Source organism: Mauremys reevesii, linkage group 13, assembly GCF_016161935.1.
Source record: "Mauremys reevesii isolate NIE-2019 linkage group 13, ASM1616193v1, whole genome shotgun sequence".
In the NCBI taxonomy this organism is placed as follows: domain Eukaryota; kingdom Metazoa; phylum Chordata; order Testudines; family Geoemydidae; genus Mauremys; species Mauremys reevesii.
The window spans coordinates 33,616,606-33,642,431 of NC_052635.1; the positions used below are offsets into that span (position 1 = coordinate 33,616,606).

A 25,826-nucleotide genomic window follows, 5' to 3' on the forward strand; every position below is an offset into this window, starting at 1 on the left:
GTAGACAGACCTTGCCTGCTTAATACAAGGTCCCTGCCTTGGAACCTAGAAGAGAGGGGAAACCTGGGTTCCCCTACCAGCCACTGGAAAAGGTGGTTGAAGACCCCAGAGACTGGGGGTGGTAGTAATACTAACAAGTCCAGACTTGAGCCAAAGACTCAGCTTGAGTCCATGAGACTATTGTTTGTTGGACTTTCTGTTACCCTCAAAGGGGCAGGATGGACAAGTGGACTGGCTGGAGGGCTGAGTCACAAGATGAGCCACACCACTGCAAGGCTGGAGAAACTGTGGGCAGACAAGGAGGGCCTGCTAGGCCATCCTCAGTCATGAGGGGGGTGCTCCAGCAATGAGCTTACTCTTCTACACCTCCATTCTTCTTTTATTATATTTTTGTATTTCCTAGTCTGAGCATATTGTCATTCTCTCCACCCCTACTGCTGTATTTTAAGGTGGAAATTTTTCTTAGCCAGTAACTTATTTCAAAATGCATTGGTTTCAGTGCATCCAGAATGTGTATGAGTTACCTGGCTGTTTGCTCCACTTCCAGTGTGTATTGTTTTCTCTCACTCCTCATTTGATTAGTGGTCCTGGTAACCGACAGAGTTTCTACAGGATCTTAGAAATGTTTTGTATATTATACAACATGGTAGCTAGTGTTCCATGTGCTGAGGCTGTTTCTCCTGAGAGTGTTGTATTCATTTCATTTCCTCAGTTTGTTTTATGGTTTGGGATATGTAATTCCAATAGCCAACTCTATAGCAAAGAGATTGGGCATCTCTTTTTGTCTTCCATGTAGCCACTCTTTCTCCAGTGTGGGTTCTCTTGGACATGGCATTTCTGGAGTTAGATCCTTTTGTATATATCCGGGACATAGCCGCCTTTTTTCTGTCACAGAAGGATATTCTTGTTTTGGGATTCCCTTATTTACCCAAATGTTCTAGTAAACTGCATTCCTTGAAGTGCTTACGCAGGAGCTGTTGTGCATATATAAACTTGTAGTATTTGTGCTCACTCTGTCAGTTTTGCCATTAGAAGGTAGAGTTCTGAGAACAGGAAACAATGCGAGCTGACCAGATTGTGTATTGGTGCACAGGCTTCTCACTTCCATCTTTTTCTGCCTTGTAAATTGCCCTGTGACAGGGTTCAGCACGTAATCAGGAATTTTCCCATCAACTTCAATGGACTTTGGATCATGCCATTTGATAACTGCTCTGCTCTGCTCTGCTCTACTCCAGTCCCCTCCCCTAGGAATGTCTTGCCTATACATTGTTTAAATTACACCTAAACGCTAAATGGACAATAAAGCCCAGTCTTGCATCACTGCAAATCTACCTAAATGGATGTCATGCAGTTGCAGTCTTGCTGCTCACATTGCTTCTCAGCTCCTTAGAGCTCAGATCAAGCGTAGTCTCTGTTCTTATCAGTTTAATCTCTTTTATTATGAGATACATACTGAGGGGACCTAATAATGTCCCATAAGACAGACCCTGCGGCTCCTGCACCACAGCCCAGGGAGTCAACCCCTGTCCAGGAGCACTCTGCTGCCCTGCACAGGCTCCCGGCTATAGTAGCCCCTAGGGTCCCAGGGACATGCCGAGCCAGGAAGTCCGGAGACCGAGGTGCTACAGCAAGCAGCTCCCGCATCCCAAGACCATCTCACTGTGGGGAGAAGTCCATGGAATCTGTATTAATTGAACTGGATCATCTTAGACCCAAATCCTTATTTGTAGGACAGGGCTTTGTTTTATATTAATGGTGGTGGTTTGTATTAATGTGAGAGAATTGGGTAATATGGCATAAGCACAGAGTGATGTCTCTTGAGATTTAATACAATACTTAGTGCTTATATAAGGCTCTTTGGAGTCAAAGCACTTTGCAAACATTAACTACTTAATCTTCACAGTCCTCCTGTGAGGTAGATGAGTGGGAAAACTGACATGAGTAAGTGGCTTGATTGCAAAAGGCTACAGGAGTCTATATCAGAGCTGGGATCAGAACTTCCTAGCTCCCAGCCCTGAAAGCTCGACAATGCTTCTCAAGAGAATAAAGTTCATGCATGGCCATCAAAGCACCAGAATGTGGAAAAACAAAGATAAAGGGCCCTGAGGAGTGTATTTCAGTGGAAACATCCATAACTGTAATATAGTCAGATTTTCAGACACCAGTGTCCATTTTTACAGGGGCAATTTGTGGGTCCAAAATTGCAACAGCAAAAATGGAAGGCTGGTCTACAGTTTTCTGTATCACATAAAGGGTGTTTTGCAGGTTAGGACCCATCAGGCATATACACAGTTGTTGTTTTTAATATGAAGCTAAAATATTCCCTGTTGTCTAGGATGGGGAGGCCTAGCCCTGCTCAGGAGCTCCTGGCCTCTCTGGATGCTCAGATAAGATCTTTCACAAGGTCTGAAGGCAGAACATTTCCTGCCACGCTTGTAGTCCCTATTCCCGACTTCTTCCTGGTAACAAGCACCATGACCTGCACGGTCCTTTTCAGAGCCGGCTGGCAAGCAGGCCTGTCTGCCAAGAGATTGGGCCTGGCTGTAGGATCAGGCTGCTGGGTGAGCTTATAGCACCTGGGATAGTTACTGAAACATTCAAAAGTGTCGTTGCAGTTCCTGCAAGCCCCAGGGGACTCAGGGAAGGCTGTGGAGAGCCTGGCAGAGGTTCTGCCCTCTCTGGTCTGGAAAGACTGGAGTGTGACAACACTTTGGTGGCTGCAGCAGATGACGGCACAGATGGCCTGCAGCAGGGACAGGTCTTTGGAGAGGAACTTCTGGAAGTTGGGTTTGAAGAGCAGATAGACCAGCGGGTTGTAGGTCGTTGAGGACTTGGCAAAAACGGCAGAGAGTGCAAAGGCCAGAACTGGAACCTGGCTGGCATCTCCAAAGGCTGCCCACATGGCAACAATTGCATATGGGGTCCAAGCAGCCAGAAATCCAATGCACACAGCAATGCTTAGCTGGAAGAGAAAAGGAAATGGCTATGGTATGAAGCATAGTGTTCCCCCAACACTCATGAAGTGCACACAAGCCTATGCCAACATCCCAAGCCTAAGCATCCCTAAGCTTTGAGAGGATGGGAGGTTACACTTTGAACCTAACTCCAAACCATTCAGCCATAGCCCCGAAGGGCCAGAACCAGCCCCCTGGCTCAAACAATCCAGATCAAACTTTTCCTCAGCAGCCCCTCTGTAGCATACACATGTACAAAGAGTAGTAAGAAAGACAGCTCCTAGCTTTGCAGTGAGCATTTTGGCTGCCATGCCGTCTGCAGCAATGTATCTAACGGGATAAATGATGCCAGAGACCCCGGCACAATAGTTAGGTGGGTCTCTGTTTTTCAATAATCCCTCCCAGTCTCCAACAGACCATCCATACTAGATATGTTTGTGGGATCAGGAGGCCTCACTGCAGGAAATAGATAGCTCCTGAGAGAGACTGAGGTACTGAAAAGAAACCAGGTGGTGTGTGTGAGATCCCCTTTCTGCCTTCTCCTGCTGTGAGGTCTTAACCCTGTCTGTATGTTGGGATGGATGTCCGTTGGCAGGGGCGGCTCCAGACATCAGTGCACCAAGCGCATGCCTGGGGCGGCAAGCCGCGGGGGACGGCCTGCCGGTCGCCATGAGGGTGGCAGTCAGGCTGCCTTCGCGGCATGCCTGGGGGAGATCCACCGGTCCCACAGCTTTGGCGGCAATTCGATGGTGGGTACGCTGAAGGCAAAGGACCGTGGGATCTCCCGCAGGCATGCCGCCAAATCCACGCTACCAGTGGACCTCCCTCAGGCACGCCGCCGAAAGCTGCCTGACTGCCGTGCTTGGGGCAGCAAAATACATAGAGCCGCCCCTGTCCATTGGGGTGGTATTTTGAACACAATTTGAGAGCCCTACTTCTCTGTTTATTTAAATAGCTATGATCTGAAAAGCTGTGTGATGCTCGGGCATGCAGGAAGGTTCAGAATGTAAATGGTTAAATTGCCAGCCGGCAGTGTAACATAGGCAAAGCAAGTCAGCATGTTACAGCTTCAACCATATCATACTGTTCTATGTCATATAGGATGCTTGTTGGGGAAAGGTTAACAGTCCTGAGGCTTTCCTTATCGTGATGAGATGTGAAGGCAAAAAGCACAAGTAGGCTGAACATAATAAGCTCTTTGGGACAGAGAAGAATGATTGTATTACAGTCACACCAAAAAGCCCTAACTGGACCAGGATCCTGTTGTGCACAATGAGAGACAGTCTCTGTCCCAAAGAATGTATAATCTAGAGAGAGACAGCAAACAAATGGGCAGGGGCATTTTTCCTCCCATTTTACAGATGAGGAACAAAGGCACAAACAAAAGAAGTTAGTGGCAGGGCTGGGAACTGAGTGCTGATCTCCTGAGTGCTGGTCCAGTGGTTTCACCACAAGTCCATCCTTCCTCCAATACCCCACACACATTTGAGTCTGTTAGAAAATCAAATTTTCTTCCTTTAAAAAAGGCATAAATTCTTTTGACAGACTTCTCCCGCACCCCCTGGTAAATTATAGTATTAGCGGTAGACTGGGGAACAAAGACTCATGAAGGCAGCATTTTTTTATTATTTCCAATGTAATTTAATATGAAAACAAATCCATCAGATGGCTTTAAATAAGGAGGAGGAGAAGGGATGTATTACTAGCAGCACAAATATAAACACTTGGAGAATTAATCTGGCTTGGTAAATACTTCTACTTTTCAGAAGCCTTCAAGAGTCTCATTATTTTAGGTGCAAAGAAATATGGACTCGTGTGGACTCATTCAAATGCTTGACTCAGAATTCCAAACAAACCAGTGTTTGATGGAATGAGCAAGACCCTAGCATGTTTGGATATTGCCTCCAGGAAGCTGCCTCCATCTGTCACTGGTGAAGGTGGCTTTGCCACCCTGGCTCCAAACTCCTCCATAATAAAAGGAGAATGTGTTTGCCAACAAATCAAGGCAGCTCTGGGAACAGTCAGTTATGCTGCTGTCACTAGATAGTCAGGAGACGCTCAGATTTTGAGATACGCGGGGTGGAGGTGGTCATATTTTCAGCCTGCACTTGCCTTTGTTTTAATGGTTTGTGCCTGGGGAATGTGGGGGAGGGGTGGAATAGCTGCAGGCAAGATTATTTGTTGCTGATCTGATAAGATTTTTTTCTTCTTTCATGGTCCTGTGTGTTTCTTTCATGTGTCACTATGCAGGGAAATGGTAACAGCCATCTTTTCCCTTCCTATTTTCATGTTCTCAATTATTTATTAGCCACGCTTTCCCACCCCTCCATTGTGTGTCTTGACTGCCAGAGTGCTTAGGTGGTATTTGTACGTATTTTTCCTTTTGGAGAGGAATAGAAATAGGATAGAGCTTCAAAATTTGGAGCCAAGGTTCAGATCCAAATTTCACCAAAATTTGAGGGCATAGCATCTGACTTTTGGTTTGGGCCTATTTCTAGGGAGGAGCAAATGGCTTCAGAATTCTTAGCTTATGCTTGGGCCAGATCTTCCAGTGACTCAGCAACTACAAGCCTAAAATATGTGTGCATTTACTGCAGCTGTGCAATCAAACAGGATAACTGTGGACCCAATGTAACTCATTAGCCATGTGCATGCATATTAGGCATATATTTGCATGCCTAGCTTGTTTGAGAATCTGGCCCTCAAATCCTGGGCAGTGTTCAGGGTGTCTCAGCTGACAGAGCAATTAATTGCTCAGGAAAGGGTAATGAACCCTCATACTTCTGGCATCAGCTGATCCCTGCTGGTGTTCGGAAGGAAAGGCACATGCAATCAATTAGCCAGCAGCATGGAGAAGAGGAGGTCACTTTGCTCTCAAACAGTGGTGCTCAACCTATTTACCGTTGTGAGCCGCATACACAGCTCTCTCTGTGTCATGTGGGCTGCATCCACACAATATGGATACTACCTATATGGCCCTGAGAACATCCCATGGATTGCAGCTGTGTGCTGATCAGGCCACAAGGGGGTTGAGAACCACTGCTCTAAAGCATGAGGTATTGGCCACTGCCAGAGGCAGAATGCTGGACTTAAAGTACCAGTGACCTGATGCAGTAAAGCAAATCCTGTGTAATGCTATACTGTCCTCTTCAACCAATGAGCTGGGCAGGAGTTCCAGCTGCACTGGAAGGCCACAGGAGAGAGAGATCATTGAGTCCATTCCCCTGCAAGATCATCCAGCCCCCACAAGCCATGTATCAGGCCCTGCCCTGGTAAGTGATGAACAGAGAATGGAGAAGAGATACAGGCAAAATGCATGATGGTTTACCTTGTCTTAGAAGCTATGCTCAAGCTGCAGAATTCTGCTGCAAACTGGCTCAGAGCCTGAACTTTCCCAATAGTTCAGCAGGCTCAGATCAGATTCTTTTTTCCTGTTTATTTTTTGTTTTAAAGAATTGAGCATACTTAGCACTTTGCATGCAAGGATCTCAAGGAGCTCCACAAAGCTGGATGAGTATCATTATCCCCATTTTACAGTCGGGGAAACTGAGGCACAGAGAGGGGTGTTGGCCTGCCTGAGGTCATGGAGGAAATCTCTGGCTGAGCTGGGAGCAGAGCCCAGGGGTCCTACATTCCAGTCCATGCTGTATCCCCTTAGTAACACTTTCCCCGGGTGTGGTGAGAGATCTCCCAGCAAAGCCCCTTTGCTTTCATTGCTGCACACAAGCCCCATTGCCCTACCTTTACAATCAAGCTGTGCACGCTGTTGGCTTTGCTCTGCAGTGACATGTGCTGCTTCACGGCTCTTCGGGACACTTTCACAGTCCAAAGGATGAGCGAGTAGGAGATGAGGATCAGAAGGCAAGGGAAGAGGTAACAGAAGATGAAGAGGGCCACAATATAGATCACTGCCTCCCTGGTTGAAGCTTTCCACTTCAGGCAGCAGGCTGTCCCGTAGGGCTCTGGTCCGTAACTGCCCCAGTTGGCTAGAGGAGCTATGGCAAAGACAAGGGCATATGCCCAGACACACAGTAACAGGACACCAGCATGTGTGGGAGAGAACTTATTGCCTGCAAAAAGAGAAATGACAGCAGTTGGCAGGTTTCCAAAGAAAAGGGCTGAGCTCCCTCAGTTCTGAGGGGATGGCTTTCCGAAAAGGGCCATAATCTGAAGCCGTTTATCTGAGCCAACCCCAAATGTAGGGCACTGAGATAAAATAGGACCCACATATGACCCCCGCTCCCTAGTTCTGGTTTTGCAGAGCAAACTTAGAAAGGCAGGTCAGCATTATCATCCCCTATTTTAAAGATAGTGAAACTGAGGCACCACAGACAGGCTAAGTGACTTGCCCAAGGTCACAGACCTAAGAACAGAACGTGTCTCCTGCTCCCCAGCTCTGGGCTTGTCCCCTGATGCATGCTGCTTTTGCTGCAGGTAGCAAATGCTCTTTTGGATTGATGAGATATTTTTACAAACCCAACCACCCTTAGCAGAGATCCTCTCTCCCCTTCCTGAGCTTCAGTCAGTAGTGTTACTTGAATAACTCTTGTTCTCAGTTTTTACTTTCTGAGGAATTGTGTGAGAAAGTGTTGGCAGCTCCTCCAAAGTTTTCAGCAAAGCTTTACATTACATGGGCTCAGGACTGCATTTTCAAAGGGCTTCTGGAATTTGATGCACAGTAAATAGTCTGCACCTCTCCGCATTAAACTTTGCGTATTTACACACGTGCACGACAGCACCTGCAAATACTTTCAGAAGCCATTTGAACATGTGTCCCTTAATGTCAGTGCTGATGGACAGCTCCAGTCCCAAGGGGTATATCCTCCTTTTGGTATGAATCAGAATATCAGGGTTGGAAGGGACCTCAGGAGGTCGTCTAGTTCAACCCTCTGCTCAAAGCAGGACCAATCCCCAGACAGATTTTTGCCCCAGATCCCTAAATGCCCCCCCAATTGAACTCACAACCCTGGGTTTAGCAGGCCAATGCTCAAACCACTGAGCCAGTCACTTCCATTTGTTTTGATAGTAGTCACTGTATGGGTGCATCAGCAGCAGATTATGGCCCCTACCTTCCAAAGTAATACTCTAGCAATGTTGACTGTAACCCAAAAGGCAGCATTTCCTCATATCTGCCACGGGCAATGATCAGAATGGGAATCCAATACACATGTGCACCGAAGGCTGATTTTGTGTGTGTGTGTCTATATACCTGGAACAGGCTCGATTGGGTATTTTCATAAATTACTGTTTGCAGGACAGTACTTAGTATTTGACTTTAATTTGGGCCTGAGTCTCAGGTGACTGGTGTCCTAGCTATCAGAGTAAGTTGTTAAAGACAAACATCAAAAATATGGAGCTTTGGGGTTAGTGTTGCTTACTGCATTTTCAGTAAGATGCGTGTGTAATTACACGCCTCAACCGGCACAAAGTTACCATGAACATGTGCACAGTCGTGGTCACTGCATGCACAAATGCACCAGTCTGTCTCTCTGGGTTCTGAGTATGAGATCTACGGTCGCTCTGGTCTTCCCCAGGAAGGTGTGCCAGAGCCTTGGCCCTGTTGCCGAGAAAGCCCTGCTTCCACAAGCTCCACTGGAGGTTGGCAGCTTCTTTGTTCCTGAGAAAAGCAGCTGTGAGGGAGGGGTTACTTCAGAGGCCGCCTCTCCCTGTGACATCTCAGGACTATCCCCTGTAAGGCCTTGAAGTTTAGCTCTGAAACCTTGAATTTGATGCAGTGTTTCACAGGGACCCTGGGTAGTAAGCAGAGCATCAGGAGTTGGGGAGAATGAAGTGCTTCTGGTGACTGGTGTTGCTGAGGAGAAGACTGCTGTCTTCTGGAGTTACTGAAGCTTTTTTGATGTTAGAGTGTTCATATCTAGATCCAGTGAGCGGCAGGAGCCCAGCCTGGAGGGTCAAAGGGCCTTGATCTCTGCGGCCAAGCTTCTTGGCTAAGCTGAGGTGCAGTTTTCTGGCTAGTCACAAATGAAAGAGAACAATGTGTGTGGTCACAATGTGGCATATGCTCATCAACAGTGAGGAGTCCAGGAGGGCTGATGTCACCATCTTCAGCAGAGACCTTTGATGCAGGGCAAGGTGATGATAATTGGTAGGTCTCCAAAGTGTTTCCGTCTTCTCCCAGCATCACCTGTGTCATACGTGGTTTCTTCTTCAGCCAGGCTGAGGGAGATGAGGCTATTTGCAATGATATATAGATGACGTCCTCTGTGGTGTTGGCATTTGAGACCATGGTGCTTCATAGTTCCCCATAGGTCTTAAAAGAGTTGGAGGAGGAGGACTGAGCTTTCTGAGACTCCACAGATCCTTGGTCTGAATGGGGAGGAGGATTTGCCTATTGCCATTCTCTCTGAACAATCCTATAAGGTAGGACAAGAGCTATCCCAGAGCAGTCCTGTCAGTTTCTGGTACAAATCAGATGGCTTTCTGGAAATGTAGGCTTGAAGTCCTCACGGTTTGCAGGCACATTGTCCTATATCCAGTGGGTTAAAGGCCTCCCTGGTGTAACTCCATATAGGTTAGAACAAAAAGCTGTCAAGCAGTTGGTTGCTGGGAAATGAACCTTTTCCACTTCACCGTAGTTACTTTCAGTGAGACGAGATGATGATTGTTACAGGGAGCTCTGCCAGTGTAGCAAACCCTGGGCATGCAGCCTGAGCTGCCTGCCATTCACCACTTTGACCCGTGTCCAGCCAGGATTATGCCTCCGTGAACACTCTGCATAGCATGGCACTCCTGAGCTGAAGCAATCAGCCTTGGCTTAGCAGAGAAACACTGGAATGGATAACAACAATCTGCATGGAGCTGAGCAGCTTGGAGAACTTAACAAACTCTAACTAATGAAGCCTCACCAAGCCGCTGGGCCGGGCAGTACACCAGGGCTTAATTTGTAATGAAAGAGGTGCTGGGGCTCAAGCACTATTTTTTATTTTCATAACTGATGCACCAACCTCCAGAAGTGCCGGGGCTCTGAACTGCCAAGCCGCAGAGGTGCCGGGGCTCAGCCCTGGCACAAATTAAGCACTGCAGTGTACACGTACTCTTATCCCCATTAGACAGACAGGGAAAACAAAGCCCAGAAGGAGGTGGAATGACTTGCCCCAGTTAGTGGTAAAACCCTGACTGACTGTAATAGCTAGAAATCCTGGCCTTCCTCTTCCATGTGGGGGCCCATGGAATTCATGGTGAGATGATCCACGTAACCAGGGGAAATTGAGGTAAAGCCTGTTTCACCTGAATAATCGGAGAAATACCCAAGGGTGAGATCTACTTCACTGGCAATAGTCTCACATGCAAGATACGGGGAGCATCAGCATTTGAATAGTTAAAACTGGACCAGGCACTTCTACTTTGTAATATTCCCTTTCCCCCACTCCTTGCCTTCTAGGGTTTGTCTACACCGGGGAAGGAGGTGGGGTTTACTATGCACTAATTTGGGGCTGAGTTCATTGAAATGACCTGTGTACACACAACACAAACCCTTCAAGCATAGTAGCTCTGCAGTTAAAGTGTACTCTATGCTACACTTTGAAAGTGTAGTAAGTTCACTGCATATTGAGTGTGTATGTACTTTAGAGCGCGAACTGTGATTACTTAATCATCTGTATAGTGCCCATTATATATATTTCTGTATGACAAGCCACCTACAGTATAAAGGCTAGTAATCAGAGCCAAAGTGCTGAAGAATATGCTGAGGGGCAGTCCCGCAAGTTCTGTCCTGTACTGGTTCCAGGGAAGGTCGCTTTGATGGGCCTTTTTCAGCTCCAGTTTCTGAGAGTCCCTAAAATTCTGGAGGTGAAATGCTAAGTAAGATGCAGATTTCCTAAACCTTGATGAAAATAAGGGTTTGGGAGAGGCGCCTGGGGGGATTTGCATCTGGAAATGGAGAAAGATCAGAGCTTTTATTTTAAGTTTTAAATCAACAGCGTTATCAGAGTTTACTTCAGAAAAGCCATTTGATGAAACATGAGTTGGATTTTTCTCTGAGTTCCCTCCCCCATCCCTTAAATCTTAAACTCTCTGATCTTCTAAGGGCTTAATTTAAAGAGCTAAATCTTCAGACATATGTTGGAATAACTTTTCTTTGAAACTAAGCAATTAAAAATATGCTGAGATTAGTCATTTCCTAGTGGCAAATGCACAAGTGCATTACAGGAAGATAAGCTTGAGAAGCCACACAACCAAGTGCAGTAATCATCTAGAGAGCAGAAACAGAAATTGCAGAGGGAAAAGATGCTGGTACCTGGCTGTCTTTTAATAGCCAAATTTAATCTTTCTTTTTTTCCCCACCTTTTGTGATAATTTCTGCAGTTATACAAAGTGATCCCATAAGCTTTCTGTTGGCTGCTTAACTGAGGTGACTTCCTTCCAATGCTATCTCTATGAATTGGACTGTTTGTCCCTAGAGGCTATCTGCTTTGTGGCTGCCAGTCATGCATCTGCAAAAGTTTGCAAGCAAATCAATGTGTCCCTGCAGCTTGGCAGTTGAGTTCAGCTGTGGCAAAGCAGGGGTTTGCATTGTGCAGAATGGAGGCACCACAAGTTTGACAGAAGTATTAATGAGAAATCTGCTGAAAGTTTGGCTCTGACTTTCATCTAGTAATATACTAAGTAACAGTGGCATTTCTCTCGTGTCCTTCATTTCTTTCAAAGTACTTTACATACAAGCAATTAATTATTGCAAATCCCCAAATGGTAGGTCACTATTTATTATCTACATTATACAGCTGGCAGAAGCACAAACAATCAAATTACTTCTGCTAATGTAACACAGGGAGTCATTGGCAGAAATGGGACTAGAACCCAGACGTCCCTGCTCTAGCTACAGGGAGTTCCTTTCCCTACCACTAAGGCCTGGGTTCTCCAAAGAGATCGCAGAAAGTGAGACTTCAGAAATGTGAAATGTATCTTCCTGCACTTGAATGGGCATTTTGCACATGGAAATTGGGTACCTCCTCCTGTCAGTATTCGTGTTTGTGCGATCACACCACCGGGGTATGCAAAAGTGTGAATTTGTAGGTGCCTTGTGCCACTCCATTCAGAGAATGTGGCCACTAGTGGCATTTGCCAAGCAAAGTTCTATAGGAGGTTTTGTGTTTTGTTTGTTTTCCTGCAGACTTTAAAATTTGCTTCTCTCCTTTTGGTGCTGCTTCCTCCCACTGTGTGGCTGGGCTGGGAGAGTGTAGAAAAGAAAAAGACTGAGAGGGGAAATGCCAGCCATGCCTGCTAGAACAGAAGGCACATTTCCAACCTGGCTGGAGGTACGTGCTCCCAAGTGGGGCACAGGCTGGTGGTTTAAGGCTCAGGGGCTGCAGAAGCTCACTACTGCAGTCTGTTCTTCAGGTACTTATTCGTTACCAAGAGGGACACCAATTTAGTCATTTAGGTGTGTCTGGATTCCTACAAGGTACATGGCATGTTCTGCTAAGCATACAGCTCCTCAAAGGGCTCTATTGGCGTCAATGGCAGAACTCCCATTGACTTCAATGTTGCAAGATCAGGCCGTAATTACCCAGCATCGTGGCCTCCTTTGAGATGCTGCTTTGTAGGCTGGCCTGGGCTTCCCTTCCCGGGCACACCATTTCAGAAATAAATTGCCGTGTGTTAGAGTGTGTATAAATCACCAATCTACCAAACTCAGCCACAAGATGGATGCCAATGCAATGAGTGACTGAAATCCAGCTACTCGGGTCCTTCCCACTCAGTATCCATCCTGGGTTGCTGCGAAGGGAATTTATTGGAGAATATATCTTGGAGAATTTGTCTGCAAATCAAGTTAATAATATTGTTGGTTTCTATTATATTTTTATTTGTCTGTAATCCAAAATCTGTGAAGATATATGTTGGTTGGCAGGTTCAGCTGTCTAAATGAGAAAATGCAAGTAATTCCTGCAGGACAATATAAAAACATATAGGGTACATTTACAGATAGGTGTCTGGACCTCAGCTCGTCTTTTGTGGGTGCAATTTGTACCCCAATTTTTGTACCCAGACAATGAACTGCAGGTGCTAATCTAAGTATATGTCTCTTTAACTACCTGATTCACACCCACATTTGGTGTGTTACAAGCACTCAGATTAACATCTACAACTAAAGTCCAGGCAAAAATAATGCAGGTGAAAATTGTGCTGCAAAAGGGAGTTGCCCCATTGTGAATTTGGCCCCACAATGTTAATTATTTCCCAGTGTTATATATGTCTCTTGCCAATAGTGGATCAAAATAAAAGGTCAGCACTGACCATGTCACAGTCAAGCCTGCCCTCCATATCCTCCAGGTACAGCCATAGGGAAATACTGTGTTTTCTTGCAATATCATGGTTGGATCAATAGCAACAGTTTAGAGCCAGATTTTCATGCCACACCTCATTTCTCATGCACGAGTCTGGCATATGCTCACTACTGTGTGCCTGTGTATAAAGATTTAGGCTCTAGTTTGCACCACTCAGATTATGCTTCATGCTGCAATGTGTTTAAAATACAACCCCCTGGGAGTGATGTTCCCACTGGGATGAAGCCTAGGCAGGTTATTGTCCTACAGTGTAAAACTCGCCCTTCCCTTCCCAAAGGCTGAATGGATCCAGCCCAACCTGCCGCCTCTGTGCAGCCACTAACTCGCCTTGGCTGTTCCAGAGCCCCTGTCTCAAACCCTCCTGTTGGGGTTGGGATGTTCCTGGCCCCTGTGTTTGTGCAGTTGTGGATCCAGTGGCTCGTCCTCCAGCCTTCCTCAACTGCCCCCTGCACTGGCCTGTCTGGAGCAGGCAGGGAGTTCCTCTCCATAGCACACAGAGGATTCAAAGACTCCCAGAGGCAGCTGGTCTTCCTGAGGCCCCCATACGTGACCCCACTGTGGGGTTTAAAAGTGTGGAGGGTGGATGTTACCCACAATGACTACATCTGCCATCCAGCCCTAATTTGGGGGTGGGAATTCTCCCAGGCTTCCCACTCATGTGATTATGAAAATAGATCTGACTCCCTGGCCCTGCTATGGAAGCTGCTTCCTTGGCATTCGCTAAAGCACACCACTTTGCCAGAAAAGATTCAAGTCATTTTTGCAGCATTCGGCTGTCTTTTCATTGGTGCCTCAGGGCTCTTGCCCTGGCTGTATGTAGGGGCAGTGCTGGTTCCGGGGCAGGTGCTGTAGCATGAGCCTTTCCCTCAGTGGAAAAGAGCCTTTCTAACAATCAACTGCAAATGAACAACTAGCGATCCCAGCAGCACTCCAACTCAGTCTTCCCCCAAGCTTCCCACTCCCTCACCAATCTCAGCCCCTAATAAGCCCCTATCTCCTAAGGTGTTTTGGGGCCTGATTCTACCACCCTTACTCACATGGGCTAGTATCTGACACTGCAAGTGCTTCCACTGATTTCTGAGAGACCACTTGGAATCAGGTACTACTCCATGTGAGTAAGGCATTGGAACTGGGCTCTCAATAAATGCATATGCCCTGTATTGTGCCCTGACAGTCCAGTGACCTGAGCCGTTTCAGACTGAGGGCCCCTCATGGAGAATGTTCTGTTGCCACCTCCCTCTCTTTTAAGTGGAGGCACTCTCCAAAGTAGGAAAGCCCCAAGAAAGCTATCTGCCATGTTTCACATCAGAATACATGAGACAAGAGGTCTATGAATTCACTCTATCGGGGGGAGGATGAAGGCCCAGACATTCAGAATTACAAGTGCTCATCTGTGCATGCTGTCTGTGCACCTAATTTGGGTCCACAGCTGCTAATCATCCTCCAAAATGGCAATAAGAATTTACATGTCCAATCACAATAATTGTGTACACAGATTAGGTGTGCAAATGCATGCAAACTTATGCATGTACAGTCCTAAAAATCCGGACCTAGAATACATTTTTGTTTTGCTATCTCTGCAGTGTAATCTGTCAGAAATAGGGCCCATACCAAATTCATGGTCCATTTTGGTCAATTTCACGGCTGTAGGAGTTTTAAGATCCTAAATTTCATGATTTCAGATATTTAAATCTGAAATTTCACAGTGTTGTAATTGTAGGGGTCCTGACCCAAAAGGAGCTGTTTGGGGGGTCACTAGGTTATCGTAGGGGGGTTGCGGTACTGCCACCCTTATTTCTGCGCTGCTGCTGGCAGGGTGCTGCCTTCAAAGCTGGGTGCCCAGCCAACAGCCTCTGCTCTCTGGCCACCCAGCTCTGAAGGCAGCGCAGAAGTAAGGGTGGTAATACCGTGACCCCTCCCCCCCCAATAACCTTGCAACCTCCCTGCAACTCCCTTTTGGGTCAGGACCCCCAATTTGAGAAACACTGGTCTCCCCGTGAAATCTGTATAGTATAGGGTAAAAGCACATAAAAAACCAGATTTCACAGGAGGAGATCAGATTTCATGCACAATGCATTTTTCATGGCTGTGACTTTGGTAGGGCCCTAGTCATTAGGATCAGTTCGGATAAACCCTGCCTTGATTATGAACAACTGGGCGGGTGGGCTACGATTTTCTTTGTATTTCTGTCTTGCACAACACCAGCCACATGGCTAACATTCAACTAAAAGATGGTGATTAGATCTGAATAACCCTTAGAGCGAGAGCCATAAAACAGGGAACTTCCTAAATCAGATGTGCAGCGTTTCCACTGTGCAAGGACAGAGTCAGTCATGCAAAATGTATTTAACACTAAGTTAAGAGCTCACACATGCAGCATAACTGCCTTTATCTGCAGCCCAGCACTCAGACTGGTGTGAAATTGCCTGCCCCGAGACAATCCACGAAATCCTTAAAACCAAAAGCCACACAGAGCAGTAGGGCAAAGGGGCAACAACCACATTGGCACCCCTAGGAAATGGTTTTTGGAAAGGAACTGCTGATCCATAGATCCCAATGATCTCTGGAAGCAGCGATCACTCAACTGACGCCCCATTGTGTGTACAATTAGTACCTGGCAAGGATACTGGAGCTCTAACACATCGCCCTGTTTAATTAGGGGCTGTGAAATAATACATTTAACTTGCTCCCACCCACACTTCTAAGGACCTGCTGCGTTGATTGTATGGCACCAAACAGTAAATGGGATGGTGATGAATTTAGATATGCAAACTAAAAGAGGAAAACAAGTAGCTATGGTATTATTGTTTCTGTTAATTAGAGTAATTTAAAATGTTTATGAATATGTTCCTAATCGAGAGCTTTTCAGGGGGCTGCTGCCAAGAGATTTGTGACTAACCTAAGTTGTTAAAGAATGGGGGAGATGGAGTGGCGTTACTGGCAGTAATAGCCAGGAAGGCAGACGTGGAGAGAGTAACGTGGGTTACACATCCCAGCACTTACCACATGCTGGATAACAGACCTTCAGGCAGCAAACCGTGCTTAGCACTGTCAGGCTGGTAAGACTGCAGAGGCCAAAGAACATGCCGGAGAATGCATAGAATGTGCACATCGCATGGTTAAACAGCCATCTGGAAGAGAAAAATCATCAGGTAAAATTGAAACCTTCACGTTTACCCCACATGCTGAGCTCGCAAGGCTTGTGATTCTGCTGAGAGGGTGGGAACTTGTCTGAGTTGCTTCATGCAGTTCATGAAGTCACATGGGTATTTCCCACCCAGCATTTCAAACCAGACACTTGATTACAGAAGTTTGGCACCACTCCAGCTCATGGTTTGACACAGAAAGCAAAACTACTTAAGCGGTAGAGCTGGGCTCTAGGAGACTGTTCTGGTGGATGCAATGAAATGGGGACATAAATACCTAGGGCCTGATTGTCTAAGGAGATGTGCATGTGGTTGTGCCCCTACGGTACACACAGTTATCACAGCTGTGAGCACAAACTGAGTTGTGAATGCAAATGACCATGATTAGCTAGTCACACATGCAGTTGTACACACAAGCTGCATGTACTGCTTTTTAAAAAAAAACCCTTCTATATATTTAACTGAAACAGCTTCACTCTTTGCCCATTACTGTTGGAGTGTCAGTTTCAAGGAAGTAGTAATAATGTTTAGCACTTTTCATCCACAGACCTCAAAGATCTTTACAGAGGATGGTTAATATCATTAGCCCCATTTTACAGAGGGGGAAACTGAGGCACAGAGAGACAAAGTGACTTGCCCCAGGTTGCACAGCAGGTCAGTGGCAGAGCTGGGAATAATCTCTGGTCTCTGGATGCCCAGACCTGTGCCTAACCACTAGTCCACACTACCTCCCTCAAAACAGAAAGGTGATAAGTCAGTTTCGGAAGGACGCTGCACGTGGCTGAAAGGTTTTGTCCTAGCAAAGTTCAGTTTAAATATGCTGCAGCACCTGATGGTACATACTGTACAAGTCTTGCCAGCCCCCTGCCATTGGGTGGATCCAGAGTAGATGTCTGCTTGGGCCTAATTTTAAAGCCCAACCTGGACCCAAACCTGACCTGAGCACAGCCAACTCCAACCCAACTGGAGTGTGTCAGGTCAGTTCTGAAAATGATTCTACTCAAATCCAACACTTTGCCCTGAACCTGTGTCGGCACTGCCAACTAGTCCTTGAAGTGTGGCCTGGGCCTGGTAGGGGTGTCCTGCGCTGTACATCCCATGGCCACGATCTGTCTCTGGCTGCTTCCCTGTGGGGTCAGACTGGCGGCTGCGGGTGCCACGCTGTGCTGTGTGTGCCGCAGAGAGATGTGCTGCGACTCGTCGGCATGCTCACACTGCAACACACACAGAGCAGCGAGGTGGTGACAGTCAGCAGGAGTGGGGCACGCAGCTGCCACGCCTACCCCCGGCCAGCAGAAGGTGAGCAGAGATGACCCAACCCGAGGCTGGGAGGGTCAGGTTGTTTTCATACCCAAACCAAACCTGACACTTGTAGTCAGGTCCTGCAGGGTTGCAAGGCTCTGGAGCAGGGAACCTACAGCTCATGAGCCACATGTGGTTTCTTCGGACCACGTTTGTGACTCTCCCTACTGCGCCATGTGGATACATCCCCACAATGCCACATGGATTCAAATAGACTCCAACCTGCAACACCAGGCATTGGTCAGATTGATGGCTGGGCTGTGGGGAGGGGAGGTGCACCCCACAAAAGCCCTGTATGGCAAACCTGAGGAGGATTAACAAGGGAGCAGCGTAAGCCAGTGCAGGGGACTAATTGGAGCCACTGCCTCTGAGAGGCGCGTATGTGGTGGCCACAGAAGGGCCAGCAGCACTATGTTTTTTGGCAGGGGAGTTGCCGAGGGGAGGTGGGGGGGGGTGGCTCTTCCTGCTGAGGTGGCTCATATCTGATTATATTTGGCTCAGTCCCTTGGGAATGATCCCTGTTCCCAGTGCAGGATATGAATTCCTATTACGAGAGATCTAGGGCCAAACTCTGCTCCCACTTACATTGGTGTAAGTCCCTTGCCTTCAATGGGATTATTTCAAATTTACATCTCTGTGATTGAGCTCAGACTTTGGCCCTTAGTCTTCATTCCTTCTCCAGGTCAAGGCAGGATTTGCAAACTGACACCCGCGGAAATGCCCGTTAAATGCAATGCCATGCAAATGAGCTACCTGTGTGCAAAGAAGGATGGCGTGGCCAAAGGGAAGAGGGTCACCGTCATGCCCAGGTCACTGATAGCCAGGTTCACAATGAAGAATTCAGCAGGCTTCAACATGGATCTCTTCCGATAGGCCACCAGCAAGAGCAGGGAATTTCCAAAGAGAGAAACTATGCCTGAGAAAAGGCAGAGAGAGACAGCCCCAGTATAGGATACCCAAGCTGGATAGCAGCAGTGCAGTGCATGTCATAGGGACAGGGAGGGCATGTGTGCAGGTCTGTCTTGCTGGTCACCTACTATCCTCAAACACTGATGAGTTGTGTTTATTTGGCAGCCGTGTACGTGCAGAGATGCCGCTCACTGCATGTATGAATGTGTAAAGGGAAGAACAGACACAGATCTCAAACATGCAGATTTCCCACTTTAGGATCTGTGGGGCCCTATAACGCTCTGGGTCACATCCCTTCTTGCTAACCAGGACTTTGAAATGTGCAAGGAGAAAACTGCTTCTCAGCTTTTACCCAGAGTCCACCGTGTGCTGGTGCAGGAATTTGGAGTGTAGTGAGTACATGGGGAATGCTCAGCCAGGACAGACGTGATCAATAAAGCACCTGGCTTTGTACCTCTGCTGCATCATCACCGTGTGCAATGGTTAGTGAGCATTTGGCAGGCAGGCTGGCTAGAGACAAGAAGAAGGGTTTTATATGGACTGCTCAAGCACTCTGTCCAATCTGTCTGTTCTGGCTCTTGGAATGATATAGTTCACACTGGGCATGCTCCTTCCACACTAACATTACCTCATCTCCTCTGCACAATCATGGCCATTCTAAAAACTTGGTAACTGCCCTTTCAGTTTGCATTAGGGAGCTCCAGGTAACCAGATATAGGGCAAGAGCCAGGCAACTCTCCAAGCTCTCCTGGAAGCATCATTTTCAGGCTATACAAAAGGCGGAAGTGTCTTCAGGCTTTTCAAGGCTGGTCACCCCCCTGGTATATGATCTGTTTCCAGAACTTGCTGCACTTGGCAAAAAGAGTGTCTTCAGCTGGCACAGTGAATAACAACCATTAGACACCTAAGGGCATGAGGCTGCCTGAGCACTTTTAGAGCAACTTTAAATGGGAATGTCATTGTTAGATGCTTTGGGGATGGGGCAGCAGGCAGAATGTCAGTGAAACGGACTCTGCGAGCAGAGTCCAAGGCAGAGCTGAATTCCTCTGACTGAAGACTGGGAGCCTCCAACCTTTTCCAGCTGGATAAATAGTGGGAGCTTTGTGACAGTGTTGTTATGGCGGTGATGCCAAGAAGCTGAGCATGTTCCGCTTTTAATTTCTTCCTGGCAATATCTCTAGTGTGAGTCTGTGCTGTGCAATATTGTGTTTACAACATATACAAGAAGGACATTATGAAGATTAGGGTAAATCCAGCCTAACCAACAGGAAAAAGCCATTTGTTTTCTTGGAATGTATTTAAAACAACAGTGGTAAATAAATGTTCATACCAGGGTTTTCTTCATCCGTTAAGTAACACTAAAATAATTTTCCTGTATATGCACAAAGGGGAACCTAGCTACTCAAGGGGCAGGTTATGTGGGACTGGAATTAATTCCCACTGGATTCGCTTGTAAATGAAATATTATAGTTACAATTACATGCCAAAGCTGTATAATGGCTAATAGAAACATGTTATCCTCAATAAATAGGATCCTGCAGGGGATACTTGCTCCCAGATACATAGTTTTTGAATGCTCTTTATGGATCACTTAAGGGGAACTAGTCTGCAAATGAATATCCTTGTTTCCAGCACTGCTAGAGGACTCCTCCACAAAGCTATTTTGACACCTTCCCTCGCCTCTTCATTAGCTGTATTCTACTAGCTTTATTATCTTCTAGGATCTTTCTTAGCTGCATGCAAGAGTTGCTGACTTTCTCAGTCTTACCACCTCCACCTAGCTCAGAACGGCATGAAGCAGGCTGTTTTTTTCCATGTATGCCACTTCATTATGTGAGCGGGTACACTCCTGTGTGCGCATGTTTGTTTGTTCCTGTGTCTGCTTCCATATGCATGTGTGTGTGTGTGTGTGTGTGTGTGTTTGAGTGCTCTGGTGTGCACACGTGTGTGTGTGGTGGTTTGTGTAGGCATGTGTTTGTGTTTCAGTGTACTCCTGGTGTGGTGGTTTGTGTAGGCATGTGTTTGTGTTTCAGTGTACTCCTGGTGTGGTTGCATGTGTATCTGTGTGTTGTGTGTGCATTTCTGTGCATTGCTTGCACACTTCTCATCTTACAGAGTTCGACACATGGGACACAGAGTGAGTGTATGAGCTCACGCTGTTTAAAATGACATGGGATCCATTTCTTCAGCATATGTTCAGATAAGATTTCCTGCGACCTTGCTTTGCGATCAGTTCCTGGTTTTTGAACTGAGTTTTCTCTGATAGTAAAAGTGGAAGATGACCACATTTGAGTGGGATGGAGGAAAATTAGGATGTGAAATGCAGCATCCCAGGCAGGAGTGTGGGCAGAGTGGTCCTTCTCTTCCATCCCTGGCTTTGACTGGGAATCAGCTACTGCAGTGTTGCTAACCTCAAACATTCAAAAGTTGAGTTGGGCCCCTAAAAATCAGGAGGTTTAAACAACCCAAACAACCTAGGTTGTTTTTCTTTTACCTTATAGCTCTTGAGCCTTCAGGGGGCACTTGGGTCACATTTTCAAGCTTTTCCTCCACCACAAGAGCCAGAAACTTGGTTGAAAGGGGAGATTTACATGTAATCACATGACTGCATGTGTCTGGACTCTGTGAGAAATCCCAGATGTCACAAGACTCATGATTAAATTTTGAGAGCTGGCAACACTGCAGTTGGGAATCTTTCCGTTTTAGAATAAACTGCCACCTCTACACACAGCTCACAAGAATGAAAATACACGGACTTGACCAGCCTGGGTCTAAGCTGTGGCGGGATGCAGAGGAATGGCACAAGGCAGGCTCGTTGGCCAGGGGACAGAATTCTGACCTAGGAAGTGGTCTTTGAGATGGAGGACCTGGATGAGCTGTGTCTAGGTCTGGTGCCCAGGCCTGATCGGACGCCCTGGCTGATCACTTTGTTACAAACTTTTTTTCCCAGAGGCATCCAAGCCATTAATTCCTTTTCTCCCTGACAGCAGAGATCCTTTGTTCAGCGCATCATTAAGCATCTCCTAGCCGTAGACAGAAGAGACGCTGATTAATTTACCTTGCTATCTATTGAAACCTGAAATGAACAAGTCATTGAGAAGGCAGCTGTGTGGGGCAGTGTGTCAAATCCTGTTTTCAGTTAAACCGGTAACTCTACTGGCTGCAATGGAGTTATTCCACTTCTACACGAGTGTAACTGAGACCAGGATCTGGCTCTATGAATGTTTGCAGATTATCCTTCATTTTCTTTCAGGATTTATTCACCTCTCCCCACACCACAGTGTGTGTCACAGAGCTTCACTCACAGCTCACACTCATTCCTAGAGCTGGGTGAAGAGAGTTAAATCTTTTCCCAGAGGATTTCAGTATTTTGACATTTGGTTTTGTTTTAGTGAGGAACTAAATCAAAAATTCCAACATTCTCTTCAAAAGTGAATGGAGCCCCAGCCTCAGGGTGGTTTGCTTGGTGAGCTGCCCGGCAGTCACAAACCCTGCAATCCCTGGGGTTCCCATCCCCCAGGCAGTCTGCATGGGCGCCTGCCCCAGAGCCACACACCCTGGAAATTCAGGCTCACCAGCAGTGCTCCAGGTAGCTGCCCAACAGCCAGAAGGACAAGCTGGCAGGAAACGAGGCAGGTTTCTTACAGAAACCCCAGCTGAACTCCATTGGCACTTTGGCCAAATCGAACCATCTCCACAGAACGTTTTGATTTTGTGGAATTGACAAATTCTGCCAAAACATTGTTTTACTGGAATTTTTCTGACCAGTTTTTCTCCTTACTTTCCTCATTGTTATTTTTACAGACAAAACACTGCTTGTCTTACTCATGTGAGCAGGAGCAGCCCCATGGGAATCTATGGCATTGCTCACTTTAGCTAGATTAGGCCTTGTCAAAGCATGTCTTTACACCTCAGCTTCGCTTATTGGCTTTCAGATGTCACCAGTGCCCCCTGCTGATAGTGAAGGGCAGTTCAGAGGTGTACACACTCCTTGAGGTTAATGCATTTTGCATGCTTGAAGCTAATAATAATGCTAAGTATCTGAGGCCTGATTCTTCTCCCAATGGCTGGCTGCGGTAGGAGTTGTATCAGGGCCTTTATATCACTCTTCAACTTCAAAGCATTTTAAAACATGAGTAAATCCTCACAGCCCTTTGTGAGGGAGATATGCACTACTAGCCCCATTTTGCATGTGAAGAAACTGAGGCATGGAGCACTAATGTGGCTTGCCCGAGGACCCAGAGGAAATTGGTGTCAGGAGTAGAACCCAGAAAGTCCTGTGCTCATGCCATACTTGTCTGTGATGGAGAGTGTGGGTGGGGTGAGCTCAGATGAACCCAAAGGACGTGGAACGCTTTTCTGGAAGTTATAAACTATTAGTGGAAGTGAATGCAAGGTGCCTGAATCTCCCTGTGACAGACATGTCAGTAGCTTGTGCCATGCCATCCTTGATGGACATGGGTGTGAGATCACCTGTGTAAGAATAAGTCTTTCCTTACCAAAGAGCAAATAGAGTGTGCCAAAAATCAGGTCTTCTCTCTCTGATAAGGTGGATGTGAACGCTGAGGAATCAGAGGCATTTCCCATCTGCAAAACAGAATACAAATGTAAGGGGAGGTGAATTTTTGTTAATTAAGGAATGTTCAGTTTTCCCTCTTCCTGGGGGAGCATGGCTGTTGGAAAGACACATTTTTGGCCTGAGGCCTTCCTCAGGCTGTGGATAAACAAAAGTTAGCGGCTGGAACTGCATGTACATTGCATGGGTGCTGTGAATAAAGGGAGCAACACCGTTAATAAAGAGTGTGGTGCTCAGCTAACTGGCTGTGCAATGGGCTGATAGAATCAGACTGTACTGTATAGCTGCTGGTCATCTCACTCGGAGCATGGTATAATTAATTACAAATTACACTGACTAGCTGCAAGTTAATACTTTTTAAAAGCATCTGACTCTCTGAAGCCCCTGGCATTGGCCGCTGTTGGAAGACAGGATGCTGGGCTAGGTGGATCATTGGTCTGACCCAATATGGCCGTTCTTACGTTCTAATCAGGTAGTAACCACTTTCTGTCACTATTAACCTGAGCTGGATTCAAACGGACTCCTCTGTTTTGAAAGGCTGCCCAACCCATTTCCTAGGCCCAGAATCATCCAGTTCCTTTCTTTTAAACTTTCCTGTTCCTGAGCCTCCTGGTTTCATCCAGGAACCTAGCAGAAATACAGTTTTCATGGTATACAGCCCAGACAAACCCAGGTGAACTGTGAAACATTCAAAAAAGCCTGTTCCTGGGAGATTCCCACTGCAAAGACATTCAGGACTATTGGATGCTCCTCTGATCTGAACCACCAAACCTTTTTCAGATTCACTTGCAGGTAGTATGTACTAGCCAGTTCTGTCAAAGATAGCAGGCCACCCTTGGAGTTAGCATGAGGGAGGACCTTGTTGAAGGCCAGCTGCTGATCTGAGCTCTCCTGGGTAAATGTTATTTGCTAAGGACTGATAATGTACTCAGCCCTGTGCAAGGCAAAACCAAAGACAGGCCCTGCCTTAAGCAGTTTACACTCTAAGCATAAATGAAGGGGTAAATCCTGCTCCATTTAAGTCAAAGGAGTCAAGATTTCAGGCAAGATTTCACCCAAGATGCTCAGGAAGACCCAGAAGAAGAGGTAGGTTTAAGGCTTGATCCAAACCTCACTGAAATTTGTAGGAGTCGTTCCATTGACTGTACTGGACTTTGGATCAGGCCCTTACCTGCGAGCAGTTGTCTTACTGTGGGGCCTGGGGTTTGTTTTTATTACGTTGACAACGCGTTAAAGTTTGTTAGCCTCAGGGACTACAACGATTACACAATTTTTGTCCTCAGGTTTCACCCACGTCCTTCCTCCAACAAAACAATCAACTTTGTATTCAGTTAAAGAGTGCGTCCTGGATTGAAAGGCAAACAGCTAAAGCGCTGAAGGCAATTTAATAACGTGATCTGTGGTTAAGTCTCCATGAGCATTGTATAAAACTTCTTTTGTTGATGTTGCTTGATTACTTCCTTCAAGCACTCTCATGATGGGTGTAGTACAAGAACCTGTATAAAGTAGAACAGAATGTTCTGCCCCATCAAAGCTACTGTTTGTTCATTAACTCAGTTTACCTAAAAATCCAAGGCCAGATCCCCATGTGACATGAAATCGGTCTAGCTCTACAGCTGTCCACAGAGCGAGGCCAGTTTACCCAGACGAGAGTGTGGCCCCAAGTTTTAGAAAAGCAAGACTTTTCCCACAGGAAACAAATTCTGATCATTCTTCTCTTGGGCCTTAATTTTTATTTTTCATTTAGGACAATGGGATGCCAATAAAGAACACAATATCTCCACACCTTTATTCGCTTCCTGCCTGTGCCTGCAGCATCTTCCATGACTCCATGTAGCCTGCAACCTCTCTGCCTCCTTCAAGTCCCTCTTAAAGGTTCACTTGGTGAAGGTACCCTCCAGCACTGATCTCCTGTCTTGCTTTCACCCATCTCTATCCCCAGATTACATGCTGCAGTAACAAACAGACAATGCCATTTTATTTTGAAATGATTCACTCCTCTCTTTACCTTTGAAAAAAGAGACCTACTTGGCTGAGGCCACCCAGAGAGGGAATGACAGAGCTGGGAAAAGAGCACCAGCACCTGATTTTCACAAGTGTTTCGCACCAACAGTTCCAGCAGATTTCAGTAGGAGCAGAGATTGCTCATTACCTCTGAAACCCAGACACCAAGAAGCTCTAATCACTGTGGGACAGATTTTCAGGCACACAATATGTGGAGCATACACTTGCACACCTCTGATTTACACCTGCAAACGTCAGCACACATGCACGCATCCGTGTAGAAAATGTGAGGCTATGTGTCTACTATATACAGGGCTAAACTGTGCCTGTCCCTTCACACAGATGCACAGTGGTGCAGGAGAAGGCTACACGGAGTCTCTCCCACCTTACAGCATGAATCTAAGAACTAGGCACAATTGAAGTTCTGTTGCTTGGGGAGCTCAGGGACTGCTCCCTCCCTGCTCCCATGGAGAGCACCCTGTGGTGCCTCAAAGGGGCCACAGTGCCATCTTCCTCCATCATACCAGCCCATAAAGTATGACTGGCATGGGTGGGGGGGAGTAATTGAGCATGCTACAAAGAGATGTAACTTGCAGGTGCATTCCTAATGCTCACCAAGAAGTTTTATGTG

The 25,826-nt window shown here is 46.6% G+C and overlaps 1 protein-coding gene and 1 pseudogene across 1 annotated transcript; one reads left to right on the plus strand and one right to left on the minus strand.

The window, feature by feature from the left end:
* The first annotated feature begins 1,370 nt into the window (after positions 1-1,370).
* Positions 1,371-1,526, plus strand: LOC120381345 (annotated as a pseudogene).
* An 857-nt stretch (positions 1,527-2,383) lies between these two features.
* Positions 2,384-23,202, minus strand: LOC120379852 (opsin-5-like). Its single transcript, XM_039497376.1, has 5 exons — positions 23,115-23,202; positions 18,460-18,622; positions 16,262-16,389; positions 6,696-7,024; positions 2,384-2,962 (listed from the first exon to the last, which is right to left on the minus strand). Exons 1-5 carry the CDS (start codon positions 23,200-23,202, stop codon positions 2,384-2,386), a joined length of 1,287 nt encoding a protein of 428 aa, XP_039353310.1.
* Between the last annotated feature and the right edge of the window lie 2,624 nt (positions 23,203-25,826).

Excerpts from the sequence above, each read along its gene's own strand:
- LOC120379852 (XM_039497376.1), bottom strand. The coding sequence starts at position 23,202 with ATGGGAAATGCCTCTGATTCCTCAGCGTTCACATCCACCTTATCAGAG. Across the intron at positions 18,623-23,114 it reads CACACTCTATTTGCTCTTTG|GCATAGTTTCTCTCTTTGGA; the intron begins GTAAGGAAAGAC and ends GCCTTTTCTCAG. Across the intron at positions 16,390-18,459 it reads CCATCCTTCTTTGCACACAG|ATGGCTGTTTAACCATGCGA; the intron begins GTAGCTCATTTG and ends TTTCTCTTCCAG.